The 13334-nt window shown below is 42.2% G+C and overlaps 1 protein-coding gene across 2 annotated transcripts; it reads right to left on the reverse strand.

Moving 5' to 3' along the window:
* Nucleotides 1–442: 442 nt before the first annotated feature.
* Nucleotides 443–2516, reverse strand: CALHM6 (calcium homeostasis modulator family member 6). Of its 2 annotated transcripts, none has more exons than XM_060167931.1 (2): nucleotides 2358–2516; nucleotides 443–937 (listed from the first exon to the last, which is right to left on the reverse strand). In XM_060167931.1, exons 1-2 carry the CDS (start codon nucleotides 2421–2423, stop codon nucleotides 515–517), a joined length of 489 nt encoding a protein of 162 aa, XP_060023914.1. In that variant the 5' UTR covers nucleotides 2424–2516; the 3' UTR covers nucleotides 443–514. The 2 variants fall into 2 exon arrangements, with proteins under 2 accessions (XP_060023914.1, XP_060023913.1); XM_060167930.1 differs by having other exon boundaries at nucleotides 1896–2516.
* Between the last annotated feature and the right edge of the window lie 10818 nt (nucleotides 2517–13334).

A 13334-nucleotide genomic window follows, 5' to 3' on the forward strand; every position in this document is an offset into this window, starting at 1 on the left:
ACAAACTAAATACAGGTTATGCCTGCAATTATCATAGTTTTTCAAATTTTGTTTTTAAAAAAATTTACTTCCCTTTTCATGATGATTTTATTTTGTATTTTGTTTTAGTAGCCATAAAATGCCAGTATTTTAAAGTACCAAACAATGTGCTGTCTGCATGAAAGTGAATTTGAAATCAAATACCCTAAAAGAAAGGTCTGAAGTTCAATTGTTATTTTGCTGTTTTTGCTACTAAATTCTTTTATTTGAAAGCAGCATTATTTTTCAGTGAAAAATACCCTAGGCTAGGGATATAAAAATTCTGATTTAGTTCCAGGTTGTCACTTTGAGTGAACCATTTACCTTTGCTTCCTTTTTTTCTTATAATATAATAAAGAGATAAAGTTCTAAATTTTTATTTGATTTAATATGCTATGTTTCCATTATTTGGAAGACCAAAAAAAAGTCATAAACAATACCAATTTTTTTTTTAATGAATCAATAACTCAAAAGAACTTTTTTCCTATTCATAAGGTCATAAGTCTGGAGTGCTGTTCATATCAGATGAATCTACAAAGCCAAGAACAGGAACCACCACATCTTCTTTGGAAGATCTGATACTTTGATTCTTCTCTTTTCTGTTCACATATTTGTGCAAAGTGCTGTAGTACTGTTCCTTTGGATTGAAAGTATATAGTGATGAAATTTGCTGCCAGTCTTTTATGCTTGGAGTGTTGTATTCGTTTGGATGTGAACACTCAAAGAAACACTTGATATTTTCTTTTGCCAGTTTGGTTGCATGTTCTGTGGCTTGACTTTTAAGGATCTGCTGCTCCTGTTCCAAATAGATTTTCCAAAATTTCAGCTGCAGGAAGCTAACTGGAGATAGGCATCGGGTGATGGATGTAAAAATCAGGAGGACGATGATAACAACTGCTATCAGGACCCAGCCCAACACCTTCAGAAAACACAACAAAATAGCAATTTAGTCACATTTTTTTTTAGAAATTTTTAAATCCTCAGATAAAGTGTGAACTACTTAGAGTTATGATGATGAACAAGCAACAGCTTTAGGTCTTAATCCCTTACGAGAAAGAAGTGGCAGTAACCTCTCGAACCCCTCAGTACAAGTGCCCACTTGACAAGACAGTCATTTTCCAAGGCATGTCAAGGGCCCAAGGAGGAGTTTATATGTCGAATCCCTGGAACTCAAAACGTGGAATTTCAGAAAATCCAATGAAACAAACATTCATTTCCAAGAACCTCTTAGCTTTACAAGCCCAGAAGTAGTGTGGGGTGATGGCTTTAGAGCCAGGCAGACTCATTTTACTGTAACAATTCTGACTGGACAAGCAACTTGACCTGGACTCAGTGTATTCACTGTAAAGACAGAAGAGAATAATAAAGGAAGTAAAGGGCCCAGCACGGTGACTGGTACAGAGTGGATGCCTGACACTATACGAGTGCCCAAGTGCCTTTCTCCCGTTAATTAGTTATCCTCAATATTTTGTAATAACCTGTAAGGGAAGAGACTCTGAAAAAGGATACACACACACGTATAACTGAATCTCTGTGCTGTACACCTGAAACTAACACGATATTGTAAATCAACTGTACTTCAATTTAAAAAAGAAAAGAAAAAGCACCGAGATAGAAAGGAAGGAAAGAAGGGAGTTAGGGGAAAGGAAGAAGAAAGAAAGAAAGGAAGGAGGGAGGGAAGAAAGAAAGAAAGAGAGAGGGAGGGAGGAAGGAAGGAAGGAATGCCTATCGGCTCACGAGAAGTCAACAACCATTCTAGTTAGTCTTCGGATGTCGTATGTCTGGAGAAAGGGCACGCATTTCTACCTCCCCCGTCCATCCCCGTAGAAGCCCGTCCCTCTCCGATCCCCCCAGCGCGTCCAGCGCGGGCGCCCGACCTGCGACTGGGCCTTGAGCTCCTTCTGCAGGTCCTGCACGTCGGGAGCCTGGACCTGATGGCACGGCACCAGCGGCAGCTGGTCCGCGCAGCCGGGGCTGCGGCCGAAGCACAGGCGCCGCGCCACGAAGGCGCTCCCGCTGGCGGCGCACTCGTAGAAGGAGCCCCCGAGGAGCGCCACGGCCACCCAGGTGAGCGGCGCGACCGCAGCGACAGCGCTGAGCTGCGCGCACACCAGGGCCCCGCGCAGCGCTGCGCCGCAGCCAGTGCGCGCGCCCGGCGCGCAGCAGCCGGTCAGCAGGCGCCAGGTGCGCGCGCTCAGCACGTAGCCCAGGAGGAAGAGCGCCAGCGCCGGCACCAGCAGGAAGACCAGGCCGTAGGGCAGGTTCCAGGCGGCGCTGCACGGGCACTGGAACACCGCGGTGGAGAAGATGCGCTCCCCACCCACCGTCAGCAAGCTCACCAGGACGTAACCCAGCGTACTGCGGTGCTTGAGGTGCAGGTCCAGCACCGCCCTAAACTTCTCCATTGGTCTCCTACCCCAGGGCGGCGTGGATGTGCCCGTGTGCTTCTGCCTCTTCGCTGCCCAGCTCCTCGAATGATTTGGGGGAGGGCCTGGGGTCTGGGGTTTTCCCTGCTCTGCTAAGCCAAGCCTTCCAAAAAAGAAAGGGTCTTCTCTGGGTTTCCTGAGCTTTCGCTTTCTTATTTCAACCAGACCAGGTGCGGCAGACTCAAACACACACACCATTGACCTCCCTAGTACTCATGCCTTTCCAGAAGCGGAGGTACTGGTGACCTTTATCCCTCAATTCCGGAACTCTGAGGGAAGATAGGCCCTGTTCCACTGTGAGTTTTGTTTCCTCCTGACAAGGGGACTTTCCTTACCCTTAATGACCCTATGCAGTCACCAAATGAATACTTTTTACTTGGATAAACTGGGAAAAACACCAGCTTTTCCTCAATGGCAGCCACCCTGGCTCCTAAACCCACTCTCAGTCAGACCAAACAATTGCAAGAAACAAAACAAAGAAACCAAACAAAACTGATCATTTAAAGGAAACATTATTCAAGGGCAAATTTCCAGTTTCTCTTTCATAAACTAAATCGCAGCAAAGCCCCGCTCAAATTCCAGTATGTCCATGATGTCTGTCTCCTTTCTGTCCCCCTTCTGGACAGAACTACCACTGTCCTCTCCTCTGCCTGGTCTCCTGCAGGACATTAGCCTGAATAGACAGTATTGACTTCTGCCTCTTTTTTTCCCCCTCAGGTGGGTCCTAACACTGGTAGTATGTGGACAAGTGTCAAATCCTTACTCAGTGACCACCAAGTTGATCAGCAGAGGAGAGCGGTACATGGTTGCTCAAAAAACACTAGTTGAACCAAAAAATTTCAATCTGCGGCCACATCTAACTAACATTATTTCCTCCACTTTCAGTTTTCTCAAAGCAGCATTTCTCTGACACAAGCTAAAACCACTTCTGTGAAACTGAGCCTTACTCTGAGCAGCTCTAGAGTGAGGTGAGGTGTACTTGAAAGGACATGGGCTGTGAAGTCAGGTGCATTGTGTGTGTGTATGTGTGTGTTTAAGAAGTTAGCTCCCCCTAGACTCATCATGCTCATTTGTAAAAGCAGAAGATAGTGCTCACTTTTCAAGATCGTTGAGACGAGTAAATTGCGTAGCATCTGTAAAGCACTTTTACACACAGGGTGTGCCTATTAGTGAATGCTCAGTGTGAGGGATTACCTCTCACCTTGCAACGTCAGGAAGAGACAACAGACAACTGTGTTGTACATTATTTAAGAATCCAAATGAATGCTCTATTTTAGATCAAGGATTGTATTCAGTGACTCAATGATCCTCCACGACCTTCAGAGGATCAGTGTGCCCTGAGCTGTCCATTTCACTTCAAGGAGGGTGTCTGGATACAGAGTCTGGGGGGGCAGGTCGCAGTGAACTGGTTGCTGCTCAAGCCCATCCCCTAGGTTTGCCTTATTTATCTGGGAAGAACAGGTAGCCCACAGAGCCTACTGAACTGTTAGAGACGGGGCAGGAACATGTTACTCTTTTCTTAGTTCAACTTGCCTCCTGAGCTCCCGCCCAGCACCAGTTCCTGGCACAGAACCACCTGGCACTGGGATGAATAGCTACTCTCTCTGTGTGAGTGTTCAGAAGCTGTCCCCAGATCAAGGTCCTTTTTGTCATGCTGGACAGTTGGGGCCCTCTTCTCTGGAGTTGGACCAGGTACTGCCAGGCTTCCTGTAAACTTGCATCAAAGTTGCATGTTTGAGGCAAATCACTTCTGCTATGACTATCATCTCTGTAAGCCCACATATGCAAAAACTCTTCCTTCCCTTTTCCTGTGGGTGACCCTTCTCCTCTCTTCACTGCCACCCTACTCCTCTGAGATGTTGCCTCCTTTCCCACGCTTTCCACATACTGTCCTGAACAAATTCCACTATATCACAACCTTTGTGCTTTATCCAAATCTCCCTTAATTGTAACCTAACTCAAACATACCCTTCCATTCTCTTGAGTGAGATTTATTTATTCTCCCACATTTCTCAGAACAAGAGGGAGGGCTGGCATTCCCCCACTACTACATCCACACCTGGGCTTTTCCCATCACTTCTAATAGTTTATTCTCCACCAGGGCTCAAGCTGTTTAGCATGACCTCCTCCGTCACCTCAGTCCTGCAATCTGTTTTCATTCCCTTCGTTTATTAAGACGTTTGCATCTGGCGACAGCCTTCCTCTTCTTCCTCGCCGCTGTCAAGGATTTGGTTTCATTTATTTTTAGTTACTATCCTGACTAGAGTAATTCATTTGTTAACCAATTTATTAATTTGTTCATTCAGTCATTCATTTAAAGGTTTAATAAGCACCCAGAATATGCCAGGTACCTATAAAAGTGCCTGGTGTTATTGGGTACAACAAGGAACAAGACCAAGAGATGCCCTGCTTTCATTGAGCTGATGTTCTAGTGGAGAGGATATAGATGATGAGGGGGAACGTCTGCAGGTTACGCAGATAATTAAAATGCAATCATGTGGTACAGAGTGTCCTGAGAAAGCCTCTATGAGGAGAGGACATTTAAGCAGAAATGCGAATGACAAAGGCTCTGGGTGTAAAGGAGCTTAGTATTCTGCGGTTAGAAAGACAGCCAGAGTGACGAGAGCATTGAGAGTGAGAAGGAAGGTGGTGCATCACGAGGGCAGAGCTGTAGGTGGAAGGTCAGGTTTAGGGGCTTTATAGACCAGGGTATGAGGTTTATGATCCTGCCCCAGAAACTCATTACAGACTGAGCTGCATCCTCACCTATTATCCTGTCAGCTTGTGTCTCTAAACACCACCTCCTGGGGATGCCACCACTGTGTCCCCCCAATCACAGATCTCCCAGATAAGACGATCCTTCTGTACTTATTCCAGGTTTCCATAACTATTAGAGTTCAGCTGCGGCCCACCAGCCTGAATTTCCTCCCAGCCCCTGATTTGAGTCTAGTGCCCGGACACCCACCCTTACCACCTCTGGAGCAATGGGTGGTTCTAGTTCTGGGTCTATTGAAGATTGTCCAGCCCTTTATAGCCGGCTCTGTTCTGAGAGGCCATTGCTCAGAAGTTCAGCCTTTAGTGCAAATAGAGTAACATAGTAATTCAAGAAGATTCAAGAATTTTCTCTGAGAGTACACTAAATAATATTTGAAAGAACTTTACACTTTTGAAAACCTATAATTTAACACCAATTTACTTTAGCTTCTAAGAAATGAGTGAGAGACTCGCATGTTAAACACAGCGAAAAACCAATGGTTATGGGTTTTGTTTTGTTTTGTTAAACTGTAGTACTTTGTTTCTCAACACTGTTATTATCGGTGTCAGAAATGGATTTCAGAAACCACAAAACATTTCTTGGAAAAGAAAGCAAGAGAAACTCTTGAAAGGAAGTATACATTCACACTGTGAATCTGAAAGTCCCTTGCAGTCATCCTTAAGTGAGCTGGATGTCAAACATTAGTCTCTGTAGTTCTCATGAGAACTGAGACTAATTTTGTATGGTCCTGCTTGGAATACAACTGCTATATTCCAGCAAAGTGTCAATCCTGGCGCCAAGAACTGCGAGAGTAAAATCAAATTAAGGTTCATATATCTTTTAAGTATCTGGAATATGCAAGACACAACTTTGGATGCCAAAATAACAAGTAAATTTAGAACGTCTGATATTCTGAATCTTAGAGTGTACCTTTCTGCATGCTGTAATTTGTGGAATATACTGTTTATGTTAAGTAATGTATTTGAGAGTATGGGACCTGGGACTTGCTAATATAATAAGATTTTTGAATGTTTATAAAAGTTCTTCCTCTGGAAGTATAAAGCAGAAAGAAGGAAAGTTCAGACTTTTCCTTAGCACAGCAGTGTCAGTTGCTAAGTGGCAATCCCATAACATTTCAAGTAACCTTTTAATAGATTAGTTTCCCCTTTTCTGAGCTTGAATTTCCTAAACCTATCACAAAATTTTAAGTATTCCGTGATTCCCACCCCCCAAATTTTTTTTCTTATGGTAGATGATTATTTTAACTCTGAGAACCTAGATGTGGCCAGTCTTTGTTGTCACCACCATCGTCATCATCTGGTACCATAAAAGGCTATTAAAGGTCCTAGTTTTCCTTCCATGGTTCTTAAGACCTGTATCTATTAGGAATCTTGATAAACACACATTAAATTGTGTTTTCCCATCAATTCAGAGAGTCATTTTAGAGTGATTTTAACATGGGATAGCGCTTCACTGCCAATGGCCATTCATCCTTTGCTTCATCACAAGCCTAGTTCCCCTGAACTCAAATTTGGTTTGCTAGTTTATGAACTATGACCAAAGATTTGGATTTCCAAAGATAATAACGTTGAATAACAAATAAGATTAAAGGATTAGGATAAAGGAAATGAAAATAACTTAATAGGAGAAAATTCGTGTTTCTTCAAATTATAAACGTGACTACTGCAAAATCTCAAAAATTTAAATCAACTCATTGGAGAAGTTAAACTGTTGTGAAAGATCTTCCCTAAAAGAATAAATCACATGAAATATGCTGCATATTTAAAACATTCACAATCAGATAAGGCTCAGTTGTAGAGAATTATATATATAAGTTATGGGCATCTATGCAATAGAATACAAAGCAGATCCGTATGACTGAGGTCGATCTGTATGTGCTGGTGTGGTTGAAAAGACAGAGTAGACGTGGTAATTGAAAAAGGCAAGCAAAAACACTGCATGTCACACAATCCATTGTGTAAAAATAAAGCAAAAAATTTTAAGATATATATACAGTATTTGATTTTTTAACATGCATATGTTATTTCTACAATTTAAAAAACTAATATAAAATGCCCTGATGTAATGAGAAGGTCTAAGGAACAACTCTGGGAAGAGGCTTTTTCAGTCTCTTCTTTCTCTTTCTTTGCACACAGGGCTCATATCAAGGGCTGCTCCCTGAACCTAGAATCCTAATAACTCACCTCTTGTTGCCAAAAGTAATAAATCCTAGTGAGAAACTGTGTTTAAAGAATATGGAAGATAAGGAACCATTTGAGAACTGAAAGGTGTCAAAAATCAATAGGAAGATAAGTGGAAAAGATGGGATCAGGATCTGGTGGCGTCTGCCCAAGCCCTGGGGGATACAGGATGGAAAGAGCCACCTGCCTCATTCAGACAACGCTCCAGCTGTGCTCTGTAGAGTCCTCTGTGTGCCCACTGTTGGGATAGAAACAAGGCCAAGGGGAAAGGTGGGTGGAGAGGGAAGGAGGTGGGTGAGAGGCTGAAACTCACTGATCTTCCCAAATGAAACAAAGCGAAAGTCCAAACCGGTCATGACATGGAGCTCAGAGTCCAGAATATCTGGGTGGTGTGTGATAGTCTCCACATCAGGTCTTCATGTGGCCCTTCTTGGTCCGCAGACTATGAATTCACAGTAATAGATTAATCCGTTTGCCACAGACAATGCCTAGTGGAGAAACAGGGCCAGGACAACCACAGGAAACGCTCCATCCTGAAAGGGAAAAATGGAAGCAGGCAGCAGGCACTAACTGACCTGCTACAATTCTGAATTACTCCTGGGCCAACACCACAGAGGTCCCTACCCTGGTGACTGCAAAACGTTCTTGGATTCTCATGACTCGACCCCCTGGAAGGTCTTCTGTTATCTTCCTTGGCTCAATACTACTTAACGCGCATTCGCCCTTCTTGGTGGCTGGGTAGTTTTCTTCATCCGTGTGTTACTTGTACAATGTTGAAAGACCACAGGTCCAGTTGGGATTACGATTCCTTTCACTATAAATGTCTCTCAGATTTTCATAAGTTTCTTGTTTTTTTTATTCAGTAAACTATATTTGCCAATACCTATACTCAGTTGTTTTCAAAACATGGTTCTCAGATCTGGTGTGTCCTTTTGCTTTCTTGCTTCATTCTCTCTCTAGGTAAAGATATAGGTATAGGTATAGGTATAGGTATAGGTATAGATATAATCTGTCTCTCTCTTGCCATTACAGGTACCCTGAGTAAATATGAGACTACAGTTTTCTGTAGAAAACTTGTACTTTGATCTTTGTCCTGGCTCTTTATCCAATTGAATATCTTAATTCTACCTTTGCCTTGAAGTTCCTTAACTTACTGAGAGGTATTACCAATAGGTGTGGAGACCATACTTTTAATTTGGCCTTTCCACGGGTTTATTTTAATGGACTTTGTCTTTTGAGGTTTCCTCAATTTCCCTCTTAGTGTTTGGAGTCTAATACTCATCAGGTTTTCCAGTTTTGCAAGCCCTAGTTTTGTGAAATATCTCTATTCCTGTTCATTTCTGCTTACAAGTCAACCAGTTCCTTTTTCAGTTTATAAAGCCTTGCCAAGACACAGCCAGGAGCAACCAACACACACTAGAAACATTGTTTTCCAATCTTTCTCCCTAGAGTCACATTTTTTGAAGCTACATAATCTTCCTTCCAAGTTAAGGCATGAGTCAGTTTTATCAACAACCACATAAGAAGAAATGCCATCTCTCCAGCCTCCATGATCAGTTTCCGTGCTTTCCATCTACCACTGGACTGCTAAGCTATTGCCACACATTTTAGGAAAGGAAGTGAAATGTCTTTAAAGAATCTAATAATAAAATATAGAAAAATAGTTATTTCCCTTTGGTTCCTGCCCACAGCTAAAGTACAGAGAAAATCCCTCCGTCAAGTAATTCACTTACGCGTGAGTATGGGAAGATGGTGGAGAAATGGGACAAGTAGTGAGGAAGACAAAAGGAGACTTTTATTATGGAAATACCCTGTTCCAGTATCAATATCTGGTCAGAACTAGTCACAAGGCTCTACCTAACTACAAGGGAAAGAAGTATGGTCCTCTCCCAGGACTTTGAGGAAAAGAGAACTGGACATGGGATGTGTCTACCATGTCTTCTATGACCATTCTTTTTCAATTCCCCCATCCATCCCTTGACCATTTTTAGCCTCATATTTGTTTCTTTATTTCATATGATAGTTTTATAGTCTTTTATTTGCTGCTTACTATGTCTTTCAAATCCCCAACTAGATTATCCATTTCATGAGGGCAAGGACCATGTTTGATTTAATCCCTTTTTGGTCACACAGGTCTTAGCATAGTACCCAGGACATTATAGGTGTTCAATAAATATTTGTGGAACTAATGAGTGAATCAGTGAATGAATGAAAGAACAAGAAGCAGACTTGGATGTTCTCTGCTCTTACTGCAGAGTCAGCACCGTGCCTGCTTTCTTCAGCTCAGAACTTGAGCCCTTCTGGGCACGCCACCCAGCTCAGAATAACATAAAGCATCTTGAATTGCCAACCTTGTGACAGACAGTAGGTAAGTCTATGCAGACAGGAACAGGGCAATACCAGGGAGAGGACAAGGCCATCGAGCAGGTCCCGGTACAGCTGTAGGGCCACCTGGACACCCATTCCCACCCACTTTCATCAGTGTCACCAAACCACAGTGGGGGGTGTTTGTTAGGGCCGCAGGCCTTGGCAGAGCAGGGACGGTCCCGTGACTGCCTCCTGGCCTCCTTCCCACCTGGCAGAGCTTGTTTACTCAGCAGAGTTGTCTGGAATGTAGTGCTCAACTTCCCCGCTACCTGCCCCATTTCTCCACCATCTTCCCATACCCATACATAACTGAATTCCTTAGGGGAGAGATTTTTCTTTGTACTTTAGCTGTAGACAGCAACCAAAGGGAAATAAGTATTTTTCTATATTTTATTATTAGTTTCCATAAAGAGGTTTCACTTCCTTTCCTGGAAGCAGTGAACTGAGCCTGAGTAGGTTTTGTCGACACCTAGACTCAGACTATTTGTGACTCTACTTTGGTATGCTACCTGACCTCCCCCAGGAGGGCTAGGCACCTGCAGTACTTCCCTTATTAAGTTAATTTCAGTTTGACTATTAATTACACTCTTCTGGCTCTCCTCCTAACTTGATGTCTTCATCTGAGTCTCCTTCCCAGGCTCCTCTGCCTTCCAACCATTAATATTGGTGCTCACTAAAGTTCAATCCTTTCCACATAAACTCCCGAATAATCTCCTCTTGGTGCCAACACTGACTACCTGTGTGACCTTGGGCAAGCCAATTGGCCTCTCTGTGCCTCAATTCTCTCTGTAAAATGAAAATAATAATATTATCTTGCCTGATTGGGTTGTTGTTTAGATAGTGAGTTGTTACAAGTAACATTCTTAGCACAATCCCTGGCACATAGTAAATGCTCAAAAAGCATTGTCAGTTAGCCTTATTCTCCTTTCCCTTGGCTTTGACAGCCAACTGTATGTTACCATTTCCAAATCTTCATCTCCCGCTCCTCCTTTTCCTAAGTTCTAGATAGGCATTTCTGATTGCCTAGCAGATATTTTCACTTATATGTCCAGCAGTCACCTCAAACCCAGAACAGAACTCTCTTTTCCCTAAAACTTATTTCTCCTCCAGAGTTTTGATGTCAGTTAAGGGTATCAGTCTTTCAAGCTAGAAAACTCAGGGTCAGTTGTGGATGCCACTCCATTTCCTGTGCAGCTCAATTCTTCCTGAGGACCATTTCTCAGATTGGACCTCTCCATCCTCACTGAAAGTGGACAGACCCTTATTACTTCATCCCACTCTTTCTGCCACACAGTCATGAAAAAGGAATCTGAATATACCCTAGAAAGTGTTATGCACATGTGAACAGGGTAGAAACATCTCATAGTAGTATTGTTTGCATTCTGTGAAAACTGGTTAAAAATCAAAGAACAAATATCCAACAACAGCAGACAAGATAAACTGCGAAATATTCAAACAATAGAATACTATACAGCAATGTAAATAAATACTACTATAGCAACAATCAACAACAAGGATGACTCTTAAAAACATAATGTTGAGCAATAGAAATCAAACACAAAGAATATATTCAGTATGAGTCCATTCATAAAAAGTTCAGAAACAGACAAAACTAAACTTCACTTTTTGAGGATGTATACATAAACGACAAAACTGTAGAAAAAAAGAAGTGATTAAGAATCACAAGGAAAATGGTTATTGTCTTGGGGTCTTGACTGGGAGCTGTCTCAACCTTTGTCATACAATTTCTGTATTAAAAAGTAAAGTGAGATAGTGTAAAGAACCCAGCACAGTACTTAGAACATTTTAGTTTCACAATTACACTTTGTAAAAGATTTTTTAACAGTGGTGACTCAGAGATGTGCCAGGGGGCGCTAAGGCACCATATAATAGGCTACCGCGCTCTATGGGGCGTTAACACTTAGCTGGCTCATCTAACCAAGAACAAAAGAAAGAACTGGAAGTTTAGTAAGCAAACTATCAGCCATCTGTATTTAATGAAATAAAGTAATAGAATTCAAAAATTTAAGCCTATAACTCACTTGAAGTTATTTTGGGGAAGAACAGTCCAACAGCCAGATTGATGGCATCGTAAACCTTATTTCCCAACCTAGGGTTGATCCAACTAACAGTAGAAAAGTCAAAACAGGCAGTGATGATTTAGGTGATGCCCTCACCCGCACTACAGTGAAGAAATGCCAAGCAAGGTGTTTCCTCAACTGTAAAATGGGAGGGTTAGACTAGATCATCTTCAGGGTCCTTCTTAACTCTAACATTCTATAATATACAATTCTAGCTTATTAAACAGTCATGGTCTCCAAAAATACAAACACTCAACCAAGAAGTGACAAAATTCAATCAAATGTGAAAAACAAAGAATTTTTAAAATGTGCCAAAACAGAAGACAAAAGTTCCATATTTTTCTTCCACGTAATGCTGGAGTTTAAAAAGTCAATGTGAGTGACAAACGATTGGATGTCTGAAAGATGTATTGTTTGTGAAAGAAACATTCTGTAGCCTCTTCTGTATCTTCACACCTGTTAATAGCTATTTCAGCCAAATCTCTGTCTTCTTTAGGAGAGGGTGATAAGTGGGCTTATTTTGTAGAAAGTATGAGCTGGCCAACAAAAAGCTCAAGTTTTACAATGACTTCATTAATTTCAACCACCTGAAAAACCACAAACATCTATGACTAAGGGCAAAATCCAGAAAACGATACTAAAGATGGATATGAATAAATTAGTAAATAATTTGTTTTTACCTTTATGACTCTCTTCTATTTTGAAAGCATCGAAATAACTCACAGTTTGAGTGCAGAATGAGACTAGAAACGAAAAACCGAAGTCTGATTTTGCTCTAATGGTGTGTCTTATACTCTCTGTAAGCTGTCCTGCAGGATCCTAAACTCTGACGGAGTTGTAGTAATTTCTAAATTACAGAGATGTCCTTTAGTCTGTCTTATTTTTAAAAATCTATTTTGACAAGAAAAATTTGCTTACTCTCTTCAGTTTCACAAGATTAAAGGTAAAAAATTGCTATATCAAAATAGGTTTGATATAACTATGCTGATAACTAATAGTTTAAATGATTATAATGCGGCATTTTGAACATTCCAAATAATTAAAGGCAAATATTGGACATCCCTGGTGGCACAGCGGTTAAGAATCCACCTGCCAATGCAGGGTACACGGGTTCGATCCCTGGTCCGGGAAGATCTCACATGCCGTGGAGCAACTAAGCCCGTGCGCCACAACTACTGAACCTGCGCTCTAGATCCTACAAGTCACAACTACTGAGCCCACGTGCTGCAACTACCGAAGCCCGTGCGCCTAGAGCCCGTGCTCCGCAACAAGAGAAGCCACCGCAATGAGAAGTCCTTGTCAGAGTCTTTTTGAGGAAGTCTGGCGTATTCCGAGGTGCCAAGGTGGGACTCTCCACGTGTGTAGGTGTGGCTGTAAAGCCAGCTGAACAAGCCACCCTCCCAGCCGCACTGCCTGCTCACATCCCCTGCACCCACACTGCACTGTCCTGCGTTCTTTAGGAAGTCAGCTGTGCTGGCATAGCCTC

This window comes from Lagenorhynchus albirostris, chromosome 12, assembly GCF_949774975.1.
Source record: "Lagenorhynchus albirostris chromosome 12, mLagAlb1.1, whole genome shotgun sequence".
NCBI classification, from domain to species: Eukaryota; Metazoa; Chordata; class Mammalia; order Artiodactyla; family Delphinidae; genus Lagenorhynchus; species Lagenorhynchus albirostris.